Raw genomic sequence first — 22,397 nt, forward strand, 5'->3', positions numbered from 1 at the left:
CCGCCCGCTAATCGGATCACGTCAAGAGGATCCGGCATCACGCCGATCCCATCTTGGATCTGGAATTGCTCGAATGATGGCTCGAGATGCTGTGCCTAGTCGATGGGAACTGCCGTAGAGAGTTGCTCTTCCGTGAGTGGCGATAAGAGGGAGGGGTCGGGCTTTATGGGAAATGGCATAGGAGCCTGATCGACCTGCCGGAAGGAGAGTCGCTGTTTCTTTCTATACGATGGGACTTTTGAGCAGCTATAATTAACACGATACCTTGGATAGCGAAGCGTGAGACATGCGACGTCACTGCCGATGAGATGAGGCCTGATGGATTTGACGCTTCGTAGAACTCCCTTACTGCAGTCTTCGTACCAGAACGCCGCTAAACTTCTCTTGCAAAAGTCATCAAGTTTAGAAGAGAATCTTCTCCCTTTGCGCGTTTCTTCTGAGCATCTAACAGAGATCTATAGGTAGTCGTCCTTCAGAGAACTGTGCCGGAGGTCATGAATCCCTCCGCTCCGCTCAAGGTGGCACCGATGTAACGGTATGTCGACGCGGACAGAAAACCACCAACCAGGTGGGTGACAACATATTAAGCCCTTACAAAGTTCCGTTTAAGCATGTCTCAGCCAATATCGAACCAAAAGATTTTTCCTGCAGCTACTGGCACAAGAGGAAGCTGCATCGGCGCATCGGCTCTAAGGGCACTGGGGAAAGTGTCCATTACGTAGACTATTAGTACGAGAATGTTGTTTCTCTGCCCCGTCTCCTGTATTCTGGAGTGTTTCCCGCGTGTACCCGAGATTTAGATCGATGAAGCCGCATTGTGTCTACTGGACCGAGATATGGGTGTCCGATGGCTTACACCAGAATAGGTTCGAGGGCCAATGGCTATCACCTCTCGAATCCCATCCAATACACCTCTAAACACACTGCGATGGCGACATTCAACGAGCAACTTTATACTAGAGATAAGTTGCCTTCCCGGTATTCTCGATTTGTCCTCATTGACCCTGTCCCCAGGGTGCCAGTTGACCAAACATACTGAAGGATGGTGTAAACACCGCTGGTCTGCCATAAATCAGCGTTTCCCTTTTATAACCAGCCTCTACAGAGTCCCGCTGTATTTGAAAATGGCGATTCAAGCAGCCCAAAAATCACAAAGTGCATGACTAGAGCCGCCCCATATGTCAGCTCATCAACCTGGGACTGTAAGTAGTATTTGGCCCTCGTTGAGTGATACGAAGAACGTGAAAATACGCGTAAGCTGGTCAGCTTCGGATCCGAATTCTACAAAGTCCTTTGCACGTATCACTCCATTTGCTGGAAAATTTACTCCAGAAAATGAAGCAGAATATATACCTCCAAAACATATCGTGGATTATCACCCTAGTTGCCTGGTTCATTAATGGCTCTCCTGGGCCGTTGCTCAGCCCTTCAGACTATTGAGTCCAGTAATCAGCTGCATGATGCTAACGGCACTACGACAAAGAAGCCAAAAGCTTATACAGAGCTTATTGGCCTACTAATCAAGCCTCACAGCAGACCGGCAGTTCTATTGCGGGGATTCAGGAAGCCTCTACAGTACTGCTCATTACGCGTTACTCATTTCTCAGATTTCAGTAGACGCGTGTGCTCGGCTAACACGTCGCCCTGCTATTGTTGCTTGCGGTCGGTATCTTGTTCACACTAATGATACTGTATGTTTGCTCTCCTAGCCCCCTGCAAAAACAGTATTGATGCAAGCATTCGCACGCAACTCTAGAAGTAATTTGCTCTCGAGAGAGCTTCGGAAACGGCAGTCGCCGAGTCAACTCAAGCCGGGGTAATCTGTAACTGTCTGACATATCCACTCAGCTCTCAGGCACAGCCTCATGTCATCGTGATGACAGTTCCAGTCGTTAGTAGTTGCACATTGCTGCGCTCTACTGCCTGCGATCAAATAAGATTGAAAAACAATAACCCGTCTGGATTCTTCTCTCTTCAAGGTTAACCATCCGATCAACATCAGAAAGAAATCCTGGTGTTGGAGTGCTTGGCATGGCTCGAAACCTCAGGGCTGAATATTCCCTGTCAGCAGAAGCCGTTATAGCCGGTGGGATCAAATGCTAGAACGAGTTCCGGGTCTGCAAGTCTCGGTCCCGTAAGACTTCCGAGCTATTAATAAGGTAGTAATTTCTGGGAGGGGTTATTGATCAATGGGCGCTGTTTGGCATTTTCGATCAACAAGCCACCAGCTACTAGAGAAATTCTTCAGCTTTTCTGTCAGAGGATGGGCAGTATGTGCCATCTCTTCACGCGGGAATAACTTCACCGTGACAAGCCAAGAAGCCAAGAGGCCAAAGAGCCGGGTATCGAAGCCAATGCAGATCGTGGACTATCAACTAAAGACTGCAGTATCCACTACGAAAATCCCGAGATGCTACATAGAGCTTTCGAAACACCTCGTCTCTGATACACAAAGTCTCGCACTTAAACTTCACACTTTCCCCTGAGTTAGGCCCGCAGAGGGCGTAGAAACAAGCCGCAACTGGGGCAGCGTGGAGTCACATTTTGTGGTCCAGAACGCTGAACGAGGTAGAACGAGGCGTTACCCCTGTTTTGCGTTTCGATATTATTGGAGATGCTAAGTTTCGTCGATGACTTGCTAGTCTAGTCTTTTGACGATCCAGACTTGACATCACAGATATGCCAGCTGGAGTTGAGCGAAGTATTGTGGACAGGTACCAGATCGACACCTCCCCTGAGCCAACTCCCGCCCCTGAGAGAGAATGTGAAGCTTTGGGTGACCGTAATCACTTTATTTTCTGACTTTTTTTTGTCTCCGGATGCCGAACCTGTCATCACGTTGTTATTAAAGCCGAGGCTCTTGCATGAGGGCTGTGCAAGACGACACCACCTCGTACTTCGTATAGCGCCCTCTCTTCCCGAGTGGCTATGAGCAACTGCCAAAATCCCACAAACCTTACTCGCACTAATGTGGGCTGTTCCCATAACAAGATTCGCTACGAGCATGTACGGAGTAGCTAGAGAGAGGTGACGAGTCTTTTCATGCAGGTAATCCTGGGGCGGGCGAATAACGAGGCTCCGGGTGGCACCACGGCTGCTCTGGATCGACACCCCGTCTACGTCAGCTCCTCGAAAGCTGGCGGCGCATGATACATAGCATGGCCTTGCAACACGGAGTTTTCTGCGCCTCATCAAGGGAGTTGGAACATGGATACTGCGGCGTTTCTCACAAACTAGCGCTTATTGCTGTGTACCCGTCGTCTTATTCGGTGGTCGTTGGATGATCGAGGCTGTCCAGAACCTCGAGTGGCTGTCCTTCCATGGAGACCTTTCATGTAGGCTATACCACTAGGGAGTTGGTCCAGATGGTCAAAGTAAAACGAAGATCCCTGCGGGTTCTCTTTCATATGAGTAGTGGCGCTCCTCGCCTGAGAAGATTCCTTCTGAGAACACTTACTCTCCTGTTAGACAAACCGCACACAGCACCTTTGCTTTATGTCGGGGGAGGTTGTGACAAAAGAATGCCCTGATGAGTAAACCGACCTCCTCATTATTGCGGCACGCTACCGACCTCCGCGTGGTCAACTTCGTTCTCTTCTTGATATGGTTGATTGCGATCCGGTATTGCCAAGTAACTACATACTACGACCCATCATCGTACTTCTTTCGCTCCGATGCCGCCTACGAACCATTCTACTCTGCTATTAGAGAGCAGGAAGCGGACGACTACCTCGACTCACGACACTCACACCACAACCGATTAACAAAAGGGGCAAGAGCAAACATTCGACAGGCCGCCCCATCTTATTGTATCGGAATCCCAACCCTCCAGAGAGAAAGGGCGCAATTCTTCCCGAGGACAGCGGCATCCCTCGTCGATACCTTGACGCCCGAACAGCGAGAACTCATCCACATTATCGTCCTCTTGTCCGATACCGATGCGACTGAGAACTCAGCTTTTGGCCAGGACTGGCTCCATGCCATTGCCGATACAGTCATAGTCCACGAGGACACGCCGGAAGATCTGGTGTCTGAGAATGGCTATCAGACGATTCCACGACATTTCGAAGTCGCGGCCAGGGACGAGCGAGTGAGACGCGACTATGCAGTCCTTTCCGAGACGTGTCGTCTAAACGAGGCAGACTACTTCATTCTCGTTGAAGACGATGTCATAGCCGCGAGGGATTGGTTCGAGCGACTCCAGGCGGCCACACCCGTGGTGAACGAGCGGGCGGTTGCCAAACGCCAGGACTGGCTTTACATTCGGCTCTTCTACACGGAGACTTACATGGGATGGAACTCTGAAGAATGGGGAACATACTCGCGGAATATTGCCCTCATATACATGGCCGTGCTGGGCGTGATGCTCGCAGTCCGCCATCTTCACCAGAAGACATCGGCTTCTCTCAAGGAACGTACATCCAAACACTCGAAACTCTTGATGGCGAATATCCTGATGATTTGGGTGCCACTTTTTATTGCACTCGGATTCATGGCTGGCCGGTTGACAGTCAGTCCATTGCCAACCGGCGTGTTGGAGATGCCGCGATACGGCTGTTGCAGCCAGGGCTTGGTGATACCAAATCGGCATCTGACTTTGTTGAAAGATAGGTTTCTTGATTCTCCGTTTGACCTGCCCGCCGACTCGACCATCGAAAAGACGGCGGATGATCTTGATTTGGGCAAGTGGGCGGTTGTGCCTAGCGTTTTGCAACATATCGGAGCGAGGGGGTCGTCGGCGAAAGGCGGTGCCATCAAGTCAACGTGGAATTTCAGTTTTGAAAGATTTTACTCAGCTTAAGCACTGATAGATACCATACATATATACCATATTGTGACTTTTTCACGCGCAGGTTTCTGAGTGAGACTCAATGTGGGTTCATATTTGTAGTGGAGAAAGTCTATACCTCCGTATGGTGACCTTCGTACATGGCGGAAGCGCATAGGCACAGGCGGGAGTGACATGGGTTATAAAAGAGCAAGTATCAAGAGATATATAGTAACAGTTGAATGAGGAGAGTTATGTCAGGGCTTTAATGCGGCATCTTGGGTATCATAGCTGGGACACCTGGGTCCATGTGAAACGACGTTCTCACAACATCAACCGTTTTCGAGATTCCAAGAAATACCTGAGTATCGGAGCCGCTATCATTCTCTTTGAGGACATCGTTCATAAAGAATTGCTCATCGCTTTTCCTCTCACCTGGTGATTGGGGCCCCGAAATGGACACAACTTGGCGAGTGTGTCCTACCGGACGCCACATTCCCGGATGCGATGCTTGTCCGGACAAGTTGGACAAATAGAAGCCTCCCTTTACCGGAGATCTGTTGTCCCCAAAGTGTGAATCCTTCACGATTGAGTCAAAGAGGTGAGGGAAGAGTCGGGCCAAAGGCTGTCTCAGAGCGGGAAGACAGGCGCCGATGATGCCTGCGTTGGCCTCGATCAACGTCCATATCCCGCGCTCGATAAAGTTCCAGGTGGTGTCTGCTTTGTTGGCCAGTGAGTTTTTGACAGACGTTGCTCGGAGGACAGATGTGACGGTGACGCTGTTGCATGGCCATATGAGATTAGCACATCAGTGAGCAGGGGAAGTCTGAGCCTGGGGAGGAAACGGTTTACATACAAACCACCCATCATGAAGATGGCGCATAACATCAACTTATTCCTCATGCTAAGCTGGAGCGACATGATTGGGGCAATAGGAAGAGCCAAGACCATAACGTCCGTCAGGATGTTCATCACCGCATAGGCAACCCAGAACCTATCCGAGTCGATACAGGTTGCATCGACCGACTTGTCCCAAGCTCCAGCAATGGGCACGCACTGGAAGATTGTCGCTCCCACGCCGCCGATGCTCCAAGCCACGACGATGCCCATGACAGTGTACGCCGCGATCTGGAACCTCGTGGTCTCGAATATTCTTAAATATAGCAGGATGGTGGCTACTTTGTTGAGGCATACTGTGACCTTGTAGGGTGTTTGAGCGATGAAGAACCACCGAAGGGCAGCGTTGAGCTCGGCCACGGTGAGATCGGCCTTGTGTACGCCGTAGCCATTTTCTATGGCCAGCTGAATGGCCACGGAGAGGACAATAGAGAAGAGCTGGAAGAATCAGCAATCAGTTATTGCGACATCAGAAAGCATGCGCTCTCCACTGGTGTGTTATTCCAGACGGGGTGCAACAAAACTCACCAACGAAAAGATGATGACGGTGTCGTCGGCACCGAAGTTGAAGGAACAGATCCGGCTTGCGCATCTTAGGGCAACAAAAACTCCGGCAGTGATGATCATCACCAGCGACGTGATGTAGAGTTTCCATCCATGGTTGTCCGTCCCATCGGCAGGGAAGCCCATACCCTTCGGCCCCATTGTATATCGCACTTGTAGCCCTGATTACGGCTCAAGCACAGGAGACATGATTTGAGACGGCAGTAAGTACTATCTGTTTAAGCTTGTGCTTTCTATCAGACGGTGGAACTGCTCGAAGCAGCCAGCTGGTACTTGGGTAGTTGCAGATGGGTCTCGTCGGATCATCCAGCCGTGGCGATCGAATGCAGAAGCCAAGAGAGCCTCGACCGGGAAACCGGCCAAGGTAGATAAGAGAACAAGAAAAGGGGCACGTATGAATGAACCTGCTCGAGTGTGTGAAATGCGAATCACGGTCCCAATATGAAAGCAAAAGCCGGGCGCCCCCTGCTCGGAGCACAAGGGAAAATAAAAAGCCGTCGAGGAGCTGCCAAGAGATTCAAGTAGAACACATTTTTTGCGTATTACCACCCGGCAGGTCACGTCTGTAACCAGTAGGACCTGCACTAATCCTGCAGCCAGAGCGTGTCATATTTGTCCCTTTGATCTCCTTTCCCGTTTGTTCTCGTACAGACAGCGGGTGCTATTACTAATATGTCACCAACGAGGAATGCAAATGCAGGGCCTGCGGATGCAACGATGAGATGGCAAGGCTGGGGTGCTGCAGTTGGTGGAGCAGGCGTAAGACGTCCGCGAAACAACAGACTTCTGAGGTGACATTGTTGGTGAGATGGCTGAAGATGGCAGTAATGGAGATTCTGCCGGTAGTTTGCCCTGTCATATATGTAAAACACATGTCGAGTAACGTATTCATGTGCAAAAGCAGTATATTAACGTGCAGCAGTGCCTGAAGCAGGTACGCAATAATACGTGCCTTGTATCAAAAGGCGTGAAACAGCGGAGTTCTGACCAGGCATCCCCAATCATTGCACAAGTTGTGCCTTGAATCCGCAAGAGGATACGGAGAGTTCATGTGGCCCGTATTACTCACTCTGCCAGAGATATAAAACCCTCCCGGAAACCCGCTTCTGCCTCCAACATGCATGCACCTGCTTCCCCCTTATTCCTTCAGTAAATTGTTTTACTAGTATAATCGACACGCAGCCGCCTTCATGCCTGTCATGCCACGCAGTCGAGTCTAAGAGTTCCATGCCCCGTGCCCTGGTTTACATGCAGCAGCGCATCGTCGAACCCTCAAAGATGTTCCGATGAACGCTTCCGCTCCCGTCTACGCGAAGCCATGTGTAGAGTACGTGTCAGTTGCTAAACTGCTTGCAGCCCGTCGTCGCTGTTCACCTTCTGCTGGCGGAACTCAGCGGTACTTCCGCTACATCCATGCAAAGCAAACGCACAACCAACAACATCTCCACTCCGCCCCCCCCGCTATCCCGCCGTTCCGTCCCGTAGGAAAAGAAACTGTTGGCTGGCGAAGAGATGCCAACGAAAGAAACTGAGCAATCGCTCTTAAGATCTTGCTTCGAAAAAGATGGCACGATTTCCTTTGAAGCTTGCCGGGACAGACGTCTCTCGCTTCTATGATGTTAGGGGGGCAATCACTCTCGCCTTGCTTTGTCGGAATCGTGCTGTATCGTGTCTCTGCGGATGAGCTAAGTTTATCGCCAACTTAAATTCTTTCTGACAGTTGCTCCGAAGGACTCAGGAAACGACGAGGGCAGCTTCAGTTGTGCGCTAGTAGTTGGATATATCCTGGCAGTGACCACTTCGTGGGCCGGTTATGAACACCGAAACCCGCTCGGTACATGCAACGGACCCGGCACCTGTACACTATGGTGATGGTGCCGCGAACCCTGTGTTTTCGTCTTTGACTTCAGGTTAGTTTAGCGAAGTGACAGGAACCATAACGCGCTGTACGGAAAATGAGGACAGTAGGTTTTCAGAGAGCACAGATGCTGTTTCCTTGCTCAACTGTAGTACCTACGACTCGGAAGAGACGGCCTCAACCCATTAACACGCTACCAGATGACATATGCCCTTGGTCTTCACATTCATATGACTGGGGGGCCAAGTTCGAATGGTTCATTGATGGCCTCAGCGATGCTCCGATGCCGAGCATACCGGCTTGAGCCTGTCCGAGTACTGATTGAACTATTAGTTGTCATTATCCTCAACGACGAGAGTGCTGGAGAAATGAATGATCCCCTACTGCCTTGCCTCTATCTGGAGTTGGTCTGGGCAGGGGCCATACGACCGTCGCATCGCTTTCAAAGCTGTGGACAAGTTCCAGGATGGAACCTTACAAACATGCCTCCGCTTCCCGGCATGGGACACCAGCCAGCGGAAACAAGGCCCATTTGAGCAGTTTGAAGAGCAGGGACAAAGTTCTTCAGTTGAAGACACCAACTGCTTTCTCGCTCTGTAATACTCTACTAATTAGACATGATCCCATGGCGGACATTTGAAGGCATGCAACCGTACCTCTATCATCAGGAACATCTTGTTCCTTATTATCATGGTTCAGCTCTCTCTTCGCTTCACATCTATTGCACTCCATCCCAGAACAATCGATTCGTAATTTCTCGACCACAACTTGATGACCTCTCAGCAGGGATTCACCCCAAGTGGCTCGGCCAAAAAGGCTGGCCAATAGCTATTCCCATCCCTGTAAACAGGCTATAAAACTGATCCCCGGCCCATGAAGTCTCGCGTCTTCCCGCCTCAAGCCTGGAGAAGCGTTTCTGTTCGGTAACATCCTGGAGCGCGACCTCCGCAATCGCCTGAGATAATGGAGGCCCTGCTGCTTGTATTCGTGCCTGTTAGAGGTTCTATTGGCGGCATGCTTGCTGAATCGGGCTGCAGATGCGAGCATCTCGAGGCCTGCGTTGGCTGACGGCAATCAATATGGGGTTTGCATATGCAAAGCGACGTGAAATTGCGCAGGAACCGGATCCGCGCCGCATCTTGGCCCAAGGGTAACACAGGCAACAAGATTGAATACACTGGTCCGAGGACTACCGCAAAGACGATTGTATATAGATATAGTATATATATCTGTAGCTGTGCAGTTGCACACCACGCTGTTGATGCCCAGCGGCTCACCACATCTCCAGCAGCCTCGCTTTGCACGTCCCACCATGCTTCTCCTCCCAACGTCCAGCAACGCAGCCCTCATCCTCGGCGCTGCCGCCTTTGCCACAGCGTCTCCCGTGGATGTAACAAGCTCGAGCTGTGACACAAGCCGATTCCTCACCGTCTCCACGACAAATGGCCCCATCACAGGCCATCCGGCGTCCAACTCGGCCTGCGTGCTGGAATACTTGGGCATTCCGTTTGCGCAGCCGCCCGTCGGAGACCTGCGATTTGCGCCGCCTGCAAAGATCCAGTCACAGAAACCCTACGTGGCTGCCAACTTCGGCGCCGATTGCCCCTTGACGCCGTCGAAGCCCGTCGACTACCCCGGGTTCACGCCCCAAGCGCAGCAGATCATCAACTATTTCGCTTCTGCGGCGGGAACTCCCCAGAGCGAAGACTGTCTCACTCTCAACGTCTGGGCCAAGACGACGCAGATCTCATTAACATCGAAGAAGCCCGTCTCGGTCTTTTTCTACGGCGGCAGTAAGCAATAACCCTGATTGCTTTATCGATGAAGGTCATAGATACTGACAACAAGAGCAGGATTCACCATTGGAAACACAGACAGCCCATTCTATTCGGGCAAATACTTTGCCGACGCAGAGGACATCGTCGTCGTCACGGTCAACTACCGGCTCAACATCTTTGGCTTCCCGGGTGCCCCTGGCGAGACACAGAATCTCGGGCTTCGGGATCAGCGAGCAGCCGTCGAATGGGTTCGCGACAACATCAGGCAGTTCGGCGGCGATCCCAGCAAAATCACAATCTCTGGCCAGTCTGCCGGAGGAGTCGCCGTCGACTATTGGACCTATGCGTATCAGGAGGATCCCATCGTCAACGGCGTCATTGCGCACTCGGGCAACGTCTTTAGCTTCCCTGTGAATGCCGCCGGCGTTCCTGAGAAGAACTGGAATACGGTAGTGGCTGCTGTCAACTGCTCCTCTGCTGGCGATGTCATGGCTTGCATGCGCCAGGCTGACTGGCAGGCCATCAAAGTCGCTGCAGCAGGCATCAAGCCCACGCCGAGCAGCAGCGTTTTGCGATCGATTCCGGCCTTCTACCCGATGCCAGACGAGGAGGTCGTCTTCTCCGACTATCTCACACTGACAAGCTCAGGCAGCTTTGCAAAGGTGCCCCTCCTGCTCGGAAACAACAACAACGAAGACGGCTACTATCGCATCCCGGCGTTCGCATCCGGTATTGTGCCCACCGCCGACCAGGTCACGTCTTTCTTGCTCGAGTCCTTCACCTGCCCCGTGGCCCACCAAGCCGGTGCCCGTCGCGATCACGGAGTTCCGGCCTGGGCGTACCGCTACATGGCCGACTGGGACAACACTCGCCTTTATCCGACCAGCGGCGCCTACCACGGCGTCGATCTGCACATGATCTTTGGGGCGTCCGCGGACGTCAGCGGATTGCCCACGACTGCGGACCAGAGGAGTCTGACGAAGCTGATGCAGCACGCCTGGTTTTCGTTCAGCAACGACCCGTCTTCGGGACTCAGCGGCATTGGATGGCCTCAGTTTGATCCGGAAGCTGCCTCGTTGATTGTTCTAGGGCAGAATAACGAGCCCACAGCCCAGTTTGTGTCTCCGTCGCAGTTCGATCTTGCTTGCCCGAATGTTACGTTGGCGGGAGTGGGAGCGGCTGTGTCCGCGGTCGCTGAAGCGATATCGCTGCCACAGTAGATACACACCAGTAGTAGGTGACTATGGCTCAAGGCTAAGAATAACGAATGATATGAGTTACGCCAGCTTTGAGGGATTGATAACAGATGTGGTTTCCAACGACTAATAACGGAGGGCTTTTCTCCACCATAGCTATCCAGTTTGATGAGTGCTGTCATCGCTGTCTGGTCCTATTGGTTCGAGCTAAGCCCACGATACACAATTACTACCGGCATTGATGAAAGGCAATCTTGGCAATCAAAGTATTCGATACACGGCAGCTTATATCTGATGGTCCTTGAAGTGTTACAGAATTGCCGAAGCCGTGAGAGAGAGGCGCATACACCCGGTTTTGAGAACCATGACAGTCGTCACCAATTGATGATCATCGTATACGGGCTTTTTGACCTCTTTATTCGGACGTCAAAAGAGAACGAATCGATAATTGCCCGCTGAAGTAAAGAATGAACCTGCAGTTCGTGTAATGTCAGCCTCGTCCCACGAGCAGAAGCTGTCATGATCAACCCCTCACGGCACCTGTTATGTAACTTCACATCTCCCGAGATTCCTCTCCACTCTCAAGTACAATCTACCTGTCAATTCTTCAACAGTCATTATCGTATGTTTAGTACTATCGCGCCCGGGTATTGACGGGCACTTCAACAACCACTGAGCTGCAATGCGCGATATCTGACCTTGGCCATGACATAATTAATACCCACCGTGAGATTGAGGGGTAATAACCTTTCGACATCCTGAGCTTCCGGTTCTTGATCTTTCCCCTCCTCTCTTCTCTTCTTCTTCCTTACGATTCAAATCTTCTTCTGTCTACAGATTGTTCAAGTTCCATCACAACCCGATCCCAACACAAAAAACAATTCCGGTACGAGGCTTGCCTCCGAGGAGCCATGTCACTTGTCGCAATGGAACTATCCAGTCATCGAGGTAAAGTAGACTGAGCAAGCATCCGGGTGTTCGACCTGCCCTATTATGCTGTCCTCTATCCATAAAACACTCGCTTGTGGTCGACCATGAGCTCTCACATTGGTGTTGGATACGAGACGCGGCATAGTAGAGCAGGTTGATCTGAGAAATACCGGCGAACTTGATCTGGATAATACCAGCGAAAGGATCTGCTTCTTGGGCTTTCCCCCCTACTTCCCCCAATCAAAGGCGTGCAGACTAACCCACGTAGCTTTTTGCTCGATCCTCCAACATGTCGACGGATAAGATCACGTTCTTGGCCAACTGGTCAGATTTTATCCTCGTCTATTGGCTAAGTGATCAACAGGGTTAACACAAAGACAGGCACGCTACCCCGTACCACGCTCCCGTGTACCTCGCTCAGGCGAAGGGATACTTCAAGGACGAGGGCATCAAGGTTGCTCTTCTGGAGCCCAATGACCCCAGCGTGTGTACCGCCTCCCAGATTGTTTCGTCAACATAGACTCACCCTTAATGATAGGATGTCACCGAGATCATCGGATCCGGCAAGGTGGACCTCGGCTTCAAGGCCATGATTCACACCCTTGCTGTAAGAAGGATCTTTCTACTTGATATATGTGCGCATACTTACGCACAACCACTATAGGCAAAGGCCCGTGGCTTCCCAGTGGTGTCCATCGGCAGCCTGCTCGATGAGCCATTCACGGGTGTCATCTACCTCAAGGAGTCCGGCATCACCACCGATTTCCGCTCCCTCAAGGGCAAGCGCATCGGCTACGTGGGCGAGTTCGGCAAGATTCAAATCGACGAGCTCACCTCCCACTACGGCCTCACCCCAGCGGACTACACCGCCGTCCGCTGCGGCATGAACGTCTCCAAGGCCATCATCAGCGGCGAGATCGACGCTGGCATTGGTCTGGAGAACGTCCAGATGGTCGAGCTCGAGGAGTGGCTTGACAAGCAGGGCCGTCCCAAGACGGACGTGCAGATGCTCCGCATCGACGAGCTCGCCGAGCTGGGCTGCTGCTGCTTCTGCACCATCCTCTACATCGGCAACGAGTCCTTCATCGAGAAGAACCCTGAGAAAGTCCGCGCTTTCCTCCGAGCCGTGAAGAAGGCCACTGACTTCGTGCTGGCCGACCCCAACAAGGCCTGGGCCGAGTACGTCGATTTCAAGCCCGTCATGGGCACTGAGCTCAACCGCAAGATGTTTGAGCGCAGCTTTGCCTACTTCTCCAAGGACTTGAAGAATGTCCAGCGCGACTGGAACAAGGTGACCAAGTACGGTCAGAGACTGGGAGTGTTGGATGAACAGTTCAAGGCCAACTACACCAATGAGTTTCTCACCTGGGAGCTTGAGGCCGATTCTCAAGACCCGACCGGTGACCAGAAGCGCATGGTCGAGTTGCAGTGCGATGTTGCCTGCCGAGGAGGCTTCCGCCGTCTCCCAGCTGTCATCAAGGCTTAAGTGTTGCAAGTCAAATATGCCCTCGGCTTAGGTGACCGAGGGGGTTATATGCAGACTGCTGCTTCACTCATTGCCGAAGCAGTCTGTGGATCTGGCATCACCACGCCCATTGCGCTCAGTCGCTCATTAAGCTATCTAGCTACGCCAGGAATCCAAATATAAAAAAATTGAATGCCGGATAACAATAGTTACTGTGTTCCTTGTGATGACATTATGGGTTTGTATTACATTCATCTCCTCCGGGCCTATAACACCATGGGCCCCTACAATGGCTACTTCGTCCAGTCCAATTTGTGGAAGTTCCATCTCCGTCACTGGGAAGATGAAGCATCAAGGTAGAAGAAGCGATTTTATTCGAGCTAGTGCACTGTTATACCTTACGAAACGAAGAGTTGAATCCAGTAAACTCAGTTCTTGACATTTAATCTGCATGCTGTCGTAACTCATATCTACTAGTATGAACTCGGCATCGCAAACCTCTCCTCCGCTCCTTTCCTGTCTTCAAGAATAGCACTACAATACGCAGCCATATGCTTCCCCCAAGTCCAACCATAGAAGAGGACGTAAACTACCACGCAACCTTCGCAACAGGCCCGTTAGGAAACAACCGAACAATCAGCTTTCGCACCTCATCCAGCATCAAAATACCCAACGCCAGAGGAATAGGAATCAACCAAAACTCAATAGGCACAGGCGCCGTCAAGAACAAGCTCTGAATGCCCGGAACCTCGGTGACGAAGACTGCAATGGCGAGACTGATCATCATGCTGAGCAGCAGCCAAGGATTGCGGCGCTTCTCCGTGAACGGATCGGCCTGGACAATGCTCAGGCGACGGTTCCGCACCGACAGGATGTTGCCCCATTGGAGGATGACGAGGGTGACGAAGTAGACGCACTGGCCGGTGTAGTTGAAGTGGTTCAGCTGATCCTGAGTGTACCCGTGGAAACCCTCAGAGTAGCCCTCGAAGAGGAAGAAGAGCTCGTGCACGGGGATGCCGGCCTTCTTCCACATGTACAAGAAGAACATGGAGTGAGCGCAAAGCGTCTCAGCGGTACCAGTAAAGAGATACGCCTGGCCGTAGATCTTGAAATTGATGAGGTGGTCCTTTTTGTGGTTCCGAGGGGGCAGCGACAAGAGGTCAAACTCTTCCTTTTCCATGATGAGCGAGAGGGACAGGAACAGATCCGTGAAGACGCAGATGATGATCATGAGGAACGAGCTGAGAGGCAAGGGGACGCCAAAGAAGACGTTGAGGAGGACGGGCCAGATCTCCGACCAGCTACCGGCGGGAAGAAGGTATGCAATGACCTTTTGCAGATTCTGAAAGACGAGGCGACCAAGACGGATCGCGTCAATGATGCTGTCAAAGCGATCCAGTAACACGAGATCAGCCGCCTCAATAGCAACGTCGCTCCCAGAAACGATGGCAACGCCCACATCCGCAGCACGCAGAGCCGGCGCGTCGTTCACTCCATCACCAGTGACAGCCACGACATTGTCCCTCTTGCGGAACTCCTCCACAATGCGCAGCTTCTGCTCCGGCGTCGTGCGCGCAAAGACAATCTCCTGGTACTCGCACACAATGCTCCAGTCGTCGTCGGAGAGACTGCCCAGGCTGTGGCCCTCGAGAAGGAGGCTGCGACACTCTCCGGCGATGCGGGCGCCGTTGAGCTTCTTCGCCGCGTCGACGTCGCTGCTGTTGGCTTGGACGACGGCGATGGTGTCGGGGTCCCGCTCGCAGGTGAAGATGCCGACGTTGCGGGCGATGGCGGCGGCCGTCAGGCCATAGTCGCCGGTGACCATGAAGAAGCGCGTTCCCGCGCGACGGCACTCTTTGACAGTGTCCAGCGTCTCAGGGCGAGGAGGATCGGTGATGCCCAGGATGCCGACAACAGTGAGGTCGTCCGTGGCGCGGCTGGTGACTTCGTCGCTGAAAGCATTGGTGCCCATGGCATCTTGAACAATCATCTTCTTCATGCAGAGCACAATGACGCGCTCGGCATTCTTGGAGAGCTTGTCCTGGTACTCTTTGAAAGCAGTCTTCGCCGCAGCATCAAGAGGCATGACGCAGTTTGATTTGCGAGACCAGTAGGCTGAGCAGGTGGGCAAGAGGACGTCAGGGGCTCCCTTGACGAAGACCTGAAACTCGTTGAGCGCCTGGCTCTCCGAGGGCATTTTGTACATGGTGAGCATCCACTTGTTCTTGGAGTTGAAGGGGATCTGGAAGACCTTGATCGGCTGTTCTGCTTTCTCGCTGTTCAAAGGAGCTTCAGCCGAAAATCGAAGAACGGCGCCGTCCGTAGCGTTGCCCTGGATGGTGCGAGCAGCGACAGGGAGGTGAAGAGTGGACGGCTCAAAGGTGGCGTCGTTGCACAGAGTAGCTGCCTGATGAAGCTTCTTCACTCCAGCGTCGACGTGGTCGCTGGAGAGGCTGCTGTAGATGTCCTGCATGGCAATGGGCTCGTCGACAAAGGCAACAGAGTTGACATGCATCTGGTTCTGCGTCAAGGTACCCGTCTTGTCAGAGCAAATGACATTGACGCAGCCCAGAGTCTCGACCGTGGAGAGACCCTTGGGCAGGACATTCGTCGCCTTCATGCGTCTCGCGACCATCATGAGAGTCAGCGCAACAGCGACAGGCATGCCCTCGGGGATGAAGGCTACCACACAGCCCATGACGTTGTTGAGCATGGCCACGACGTTCATGTAAGCCGGGTGATCCCTGCGCAGCCATCCAAGCCATGTGAAGAGGATGAGCAGAGCGAGGACAAGCGTCAGCGCGACAATGATGTACACGAAGCGCGTAATCTCTCTCTGGATCAGCGTCGGCCGTTCCTTGGCAGAGGCAGTGGCAGTGGCGATCCGGCCCATGACGGAGCGAGGACCGGTCAGGACAACGACGCCCACTCCGCTGCCGTTGACGACGAGGGTGCCCATGAGAGCAATGTTGCGGCTCTCGAGGAAGTTTTCGTCCGTCTGGTCGACCGAGGCCTCAATCTCGTCCGACTCTCCGGTCAAGACGGCTCGATCGAAGCGGAGGTCGCCGGAATGGCTGATGATGCGCATGTCCGCTGGCACCTTGTTGCCGATATTCAGATGGACGACGTCGCCGCTCACGAGCTCAGTGGCACGCAGCTTCATCAGCTGACCATCGCGAAGCACCAGCGCCTCGGAAGGCAGAAGATCGGTAATGGACTTCATGGTACGCGAGGTGGACCAGTCCTGAAAGGCAGAAAAGCTCGCCTGAAGCACAATGACGATGATGACGAGGATGGCCAGAGCCAGGTTCGTGGGCGAAGGCGGGTTGCTCAGGGGCCGCCAGCAGATGAAGAAGATGACGACGCCCACCCACAGGACGGAGCAGAAGCCGCCAAAGACGTACGTGAGGATCTTGCGGAGGTAGTTGGTCTTGGGATGAGGAAGCGTGTTCCTGCCATCGCGCTGGAGCCTCAGCGCGGCGGCACTCTCCGACAGGCCATCGTCCTGAGAGACGTTGAGCTGCTGGCAGAGCTGGTCGACCTGGAGCTCGTGAAAGGTCAAGTTGGAAAAGTATTCCTCCTTGTTCTCCTTCCGAGGGGCCTTGATGTCGGCCAGGTTATCAGATTCGACGTTGCGAGACTCGGAGACGTGAATGGACAAGGTGCGGTATTCAATCTGGAGTCCAGAGTGCGGCGAAGCAACCCGTTCGTGTTGACTACTGGTCGAGCCACGGCTCATGGACCTCTTTCGGTACAAGGAGCGAGGCTGGTCGTGGTCGAAGGCGTTGCTGCGACCGGCAAGGTCTGCAGGGTGGGAGGCATCGTCAAAGGTGATGCGGAGGTCGACGTTGGGCTCTTTTTCGTCCGGCTCGGGAGTCATGTTTTCAGACATGATGGAAGAGGAGGATGGCTCAACAAAGGTGTGAGAAGGCAAAGGGTAATGAAGTTCAACAAAAGTTTGATTTTTCAGAGCCTTTATGTTGCAGAAGAGAGCAGAAGAAGAGACAGCTGCGTATAAGCCAACGAGACGTCCTTCGACAGCAAGTCCTAGTGCAACGAGGAAGCTGATGAAAGAAAGGAGATGAACGATCCCAACAAGCAGCGAGAAGGCAAGAGGCTTTATGCAGGCAGGTCAACAAAAGCCAATCACTCGGGGGCCTAACCCAACTACGATAAACTTTCAAAGCTTGACCATCGAAACGAACGAGGGCTTCGGCTGCTATACCCTTCCGGCCCTCGTTGCCATATGCTCTGCACCAAGGGCTGGGGCAGGGCTGTGATATCTCTCTGCCCGGCTTACAACTTGACCTATCAACTGTAACGCCGGCCACAATACACGCGCGATACCCGGCACCTCGCGCAGACACATGAATATTGGCCAAGTATCACATCTGTATGCATCGGCGTATGGGTGCCATGTCCTCGCCCACGCCCAGAGACTGGCTGAGAATAGGGGGGCGTGTCGAAAGAGCAAGGAAAACCGCTGTACAGAGCCAAAATATTTCCCGCATACAGAAGGCAACAATACGATGGCCGAATTTCTTCCCTGTTGGTTTGTGTTTGCCGCCCAGCTTACTGGAACCAGCTAGCAAGAGGGCATACATAATTCATAAGGGGGACGAAGGTTCGAGGCGTGAAGGCAAAAAGTGAAAACTATCATCCTGATCTGGGATGGCCTCAACAAAGAAAGGGGGGAGCCCGTACAAGGCAGCTAATGTAGTTCTGCGTCTCAGCCTGTATGTATACTCCATTCCTCTTACAAGCATTGAATAAACTGGATCTCACACAACCAACGTCCTGTCCTGCAATACACGTATCACGGCACAGACAGAACGAGGAGATACAAGTCCTCCGTACAAGGTACATCCGCGTGCCTCGCCATCATACAGTGCGCTGCTTTCCCGTCAAAAGCCCCGCTACCCGCGATTGGCCATGGCCGGAGTGGATATGCAATTGTATGAGGGAATTTCGACAACTCTGCTGTCCCCCTGCCAGGGCGAGCCTGTTCTTGAACCTCTTCTCTGTCCTCCGCTATTGCATCACGGCGGGACATGGGCTTACCGCATCAAGCATCGCTTCGGGAGGCGTGAAGCTTGTGAAAGTGCAAACCGCGAATCCAGCCCAGGTGAAGAATCCAGAACGCAGCGGATCTTGCAGCTTTGGTCAGAGTAAGAAAAGAAGAGTGTGGTTACGAAAGTAAAGTACAGAAAACTTTTCATTCGTCTAAACATTTCCCTCAGCTTTTCCTGCTCGTCTCCAGCAAGCCAGTTGCCCGCGCAATAACTCCCCGAAGCCGTGCCTCTCTATCTGTCCGCCCATTTACACTCTCACCCCATTCCAGTAACCCGCATGCACATATATGTAACCTCGCTACAAGGGTGCAGACCCCGCAGTATGCAATGCGCAAATGCCACGTCCCCCTCCTCGTTTTGCCATTTTGCCATTCCGCAGTACAGAGAGGTCAGAAGGCCCCCCACCACCTCCTCCCCCTTTGCCCATCGCATCTTTCACCTCTTCAAAACATGGTATACTCTATCTCACCCTCGCGGTGCCGGTAGTTAGTATACCGAAGGCTTCTTTGGAGTCTCCTCTGAGAAATCTGCCTTGAAAAGAGATGATAAATGCCGCATTTCCTACTGCTAATCATTATCCTGTCTTGTTCACTTACTCCCTTTGAGTCTGCAGGGACTTGGAGCATCCCATCCTGCCCTATCTTCGCTTCACCCATATCTTCCCTTCGCGTACGACAAACTCTGCTCACCTCTTCGGCTGTGAATGGCTTCTCTTCATGTCTAAATCACAGAAGCTATTTTCTTTATTCCATACTACGAAAGGTTTCATAACTACGTAGCCCGGCGTGCATCGCGCTTGAGCATGATACATAGAAACAACGTCCTACATGAATTCTTGTTGTTTTCTGAACAGCCATGCAGAGATTCGTATCATCTCCTATCACAGCAGGACGTGGTGTCACTGAGATAAATAACAAATATTGCTCTTATATGCCTTCATCACGCCGGTGAAGATTGCTCACGCTCCTCTGCACTGCACTGCTTACAGAACCTAATGTCATATACATTCATCATACTCAAAATACCGCAATTCACAAGACAGCAATCCACCCTCCCCAAGTCAATCCAAGTACCACTATCAACTCGAATCAACTATCAAACTTAGACAACTCTCAACATGCAATTTCAAAATAAAAACGCCCTCCATCACAAAGACCACACCAACCTACCAATAAACCCCCTCTCTATCACAAACTAAAGAATCACAGCCCTACCATCCTCGTAAAAAAGAGCACATACCATCCGATCCACCCGCCCAAAATCCTCGACTGCATCAAACGCACGCACCCTTGGCATCGTGACCCCATCGACAACAGGACCCCGGCACCTCTGAGTGGGGAAGGCTGTCGCACACCTGTTCGGCATCTTCCGGGCCTTTTCATTGGACCGACGGCCAAGACACACTCAAAAGACACGATGACACCCGTCCAAAGGCTTCCTGGTAGAACCCCCAACACATAAACTAGAAGAAGTAGAAAGAAGATTTTATGAGAAAGGAATGAATGACTAGGTTGTATTAAATAAGTATATATTCAACTATGGAAAATCCTGGGTATTTTCTCTCTTCTTCTTGCTTCTTTTTTTCTTTCAAACTTTGGTAGACTGTAGCGCGTGAAGGGCATATATAACGAGTGGTATCCTTCATCAATATGTAAAAAAAACACCATAGGCCTCATATGCACATGCAAGTTCGTCATGAGCCTAAATCTCAACAAATAAACAAAATCCCTCCCTCCTACTTTCCAACGCCATCACGCTTTTGTTCTGCCCTACACCCCAAAATTAAGGAGACACAGGCCGAGTCTCACCGTCGGCAGAGATCTTGGTAATGACCTCGGAGTCGACGCCAGGACCGTGGGACACCTCCTCGTCGTGGTGAGTAACAGCGTAGTCGTCCTCGCCGCTGAGCTCCTCGAGCGTCTTGCGGGCGGTCTCGGGGATGAAGATGGTGGTGAAGCAGCCGAGGAGCATGAACAGGGCGTAAATCTCCAGCACGTGGTCCATCCAGGGGGCGGCGTTGTCCTTGGTGGCGCCGCGGGTGCGGAGGGTAGCGATGGCGCCCTGGCCGATGATGGAGCCGATCTTGCCGGAGGCGGCGGAGATACCGTGCGAGGTGGAACGGTAGCGGGTGGGGAACACCTCACCGGGGACGACGAAGGTTGTGGTGTTGGGGCCTGTATCTTGTTAGCTTATCATGCGATATAACATCTGATACTGCTCATAAATGCTCACCGAAGTTGAAGAAGAACTGGGCGAGGACGTAGATGGCAAGGAGGCCGTTGGAGCTAATGTGGTTGTAGGCGAAACCCATGACGATGAAGAGGACGGTCAGAATGGCGAAGCCACCGAACTGGATCGTCTTGCGGCCGAGAATGTCAATGGTGGCAACGGAAACCCAATATCCGGGAACGGCACCGGCAAGGACAATGACAATGTTGCCGACGGCGGTGTTGTACAGGTAGCCGTAGACGTCGTCGACTCCCTTGGTGGAGTATCCAATGACGTTGAGGATGGTGCCGTTGTTCAGGGAGAGACCGTAGAAGGCGACATCGAGGCAGAACCATGAACCGGCGGTGCCGAACAGGACGAGGAAGTTCTTGAGCTTGCCGTAGTGGTGGAAGAAGTCGCTCAGGCTGGCACGGGGCACCTGGAGGCTCTCCTGGGCAGCCTTGGAGGCGTTGATGCGGGCAATCTCGTCGGGGTGGCCCTCACGCTTGCCAGTCATATAAGCCTTGACATCGTCGCCGGCCTGCTCGACGTCGCGGGCGATATCGAAAGTGTAACGAGGGGTTTCGGGGATAGTCAGACGGTCTATCAAACAGGGTCAGAGAGCCATCCAAGAACCTGTCAAATATTGTGATTCACTTACAGTAGAGGGCAATGCAGGCGGGAACGGCACCGAAGCCGATCAGGGTGCGCCACATCTTGTCGACGGCCAGCTGGCAGACACCGCTGCACTCGGCAATGGAGGCGGCAGAGGACAGTGAGCCCTTGAAGCCGAGGGTGACGAACAGCATGACGAGGGCAGCAGTGAGCTGGCCGAGACCCTGCATGGCAAAGACGGCGCTCATCATGGCACCACGCCACTTGGTTGAAGCGAACCTGTGATAGTATTGTGTTAGGAAGGGGCCCCTTTTCTCCCCTCTAGTCTTCCGGGAGAGGGCAATATGATAGAGCACGGAAGACTTACTCGGAAGTGATAATGGAAGAGAGGGGATAATCACCACCAATACCGATACCCATAATCACACGCCAGAAGATGATGAGGCCAATGACATCGCAGGCAGGAGAGCCGCTGGTCAGGGCCTGGCCGATGGTAGCAAAGATGATGACAATCAGTTCGAGACCGTACATGCGCTTACGACCGACCAAGTCGGCCGCGATACCGAATCCAACCTGGCCGATGACGGTACCGGCCGAGGTGGCGAGCTTGATGGCGCTGTCGGACGAGGTGGGCATGCTGCCCGTGCCCTGGTAGAAGACGATGCCCAGCATGATGGTCAACATGGAGGCCGTGAAGATGTCGTACGAGTCCGTGAAGAAACCGACACCGGCAACGACGATGGCGCGGACGTGGTACCAGCCAAAGGGGGCCTTGTCGATCTCGGCGAGGGCCAGGCGGCGGCGCTCGTTGAGATCCTGGACGTGGAGGAAGTCATTGTTGTAGTTGTGGTAGGCACTGTTGCCTCCGGCAGTCTTTCCGAAAGCCATTGTGAAGGCTGGAAAAGGGTTCTTTATGCTTTTGTATGATGAATAGGAGAAGAGAAGAAGAAGGAGAAGTAGATAAGGTTTAAGGAGGGACAACAACACAAGCTCTATATCAACCCTTTTCCGAAAAGAAGTGTAGATCTACAAGACAAGGGGGGTCT

At 52.7% G+C, this 22,397-nt stretch overlaps 6 protein-coding genes across 6 annotated transcripts; 3 read left to right on the forward strand and 3 right to left on the reverse strand.

Moving 5' to 3' along the window:
• Positions 1–3,529: 3,529 nt before the first annotated feature.
• On the forward strand, positions 3,530–4,802 carry BBK36DRAFT_1184943 (glycosyltransferase; the record flags this gene model as incomplete). The annotated part of the gene is made up of 1 exon (XM_024896419.1): positions 3,530–4,802. The coding sequence occupies one exon, from the start codon at positions 3,530–3,532 to the stop codon at positions 4,799–4,801; it is 1,272 nt and encodes a 423-aa protein (XP_024745645.1).
• Positions 4,803–5,033: 231 nt separating this feature from the next.
• On the reverse strand, positions 5,034–6,370 carry BBK36DRAFT_1129253 (putative PTH11-typeG-protein-coupled receptor; the record flags this gene model as incomplete). The annotated part of the gene is made up of 3 exons (XM_024891720.1): positions 5,034–5,547; positions 5,625–6,103; positions 6,194–6,370. 3 exons carry the CDS (start codon positions 6,368–6,370, stop codon positions 5,034–5,036), a joined length of 1,170 nt encoding a protein of 389 aa, XP_024745646.1.
• A 3,029-nt stretch (positions 6,371–9,399) lies between these two features.
• Positions 9,400–11,085, forward strand: BBK36DRAFT_1129329 (alpha/beta-hydrolase; the record flags this gene model as incomplete). Its single annotated transcript, XM_024891728.1, has 2 exons — positions 9,400–9,880; positions 9,941–11,085. 2 exons carry the CDS (start codon positions 9,400–9,402, stop codon positions 11,083–11,085), a joined length of 1,626 nt encoding a protein of 541 aa, XP_024745647.1.
• Positions 11,086–12,275: 1,190 nt separating this feature from the next.
• Positions 12,276–13,477, forward strand: BBK36DRAFT_1184950 (thiamine biosynthesis transporter; the record flags this gene model as incomplete). Its single annotated transcript, XM_024896420.1, has 4 exons — positions 12,276–12,315; positions 12,373–12,475; positions 12,530–12,598; positions 12,656–13,477. The coding sequence occupies exons 1-4, from the start codon at positions 12,281–12,283 to the stop codon at positions 13,475–13,477; spliced, it is 1,029 nt and encodes a 342-aa protein (XP_024745648.1). The 5' UTR covers positions 12,276–12,280.
• Positions 13,478–14,045: 568 nt separating this feature from the next.
• On the reverse strand, positions 14,046–17,352 carry BBK36DRAFT_1136539 (calcium ATPase; the record flags this gene model as incomplete). Its single annotated transcript, XM_024893014.1, has 1 exon — positions 14,046–17,352. The coding sequence occupies exon 1, from the start codon at positions 17,346–17,348 to the stop codon at positions 14,046–14,048; it is 3,303 nt and encodes a 1,100-aa protein (XP_024745649.1). The 5' UTR covers positions 17,349–17,352.
• A 2,958-nt stretch (positions 17,353–20,310) lies between these two features.
• On the reverse strand, positions 20,311–22,239 carry BBK36DRAFT_1129514 (phosphate permease; the record flags this gene model as incomplete). The annotated part of the gene is made up of 4 exons (XM_024891745.1): positions 20,311–20,702; positions 20,761–21,339; positions 21,398–21,630; positions 21,719–22,239. 4 exons carry the CDS (start codon positions 22,237–22,239, stop codon positions 20,311–20,313), a joined length of 1,725 nt encoding a protein of 574 aa, XP_024745650.1.
• Positions 22,240–22,397: the final 158 nt, after the last annotated feature.

Source organism: Trichoderma citrinoviride (genome assembly GCF_003025115.1).
Source record: "Trichoderma citrinoviride strain TUCIM 6016 unplaced genomic scaffold BBK36scaffold_17, whole genome shotgun sequence".
NCBI lineage: Eukaryota > Fungi > Ascomycota > Sordariomycetes > Hypocreales > Hypocreaceae > Trichoderma > Trichoderma citrinoviride.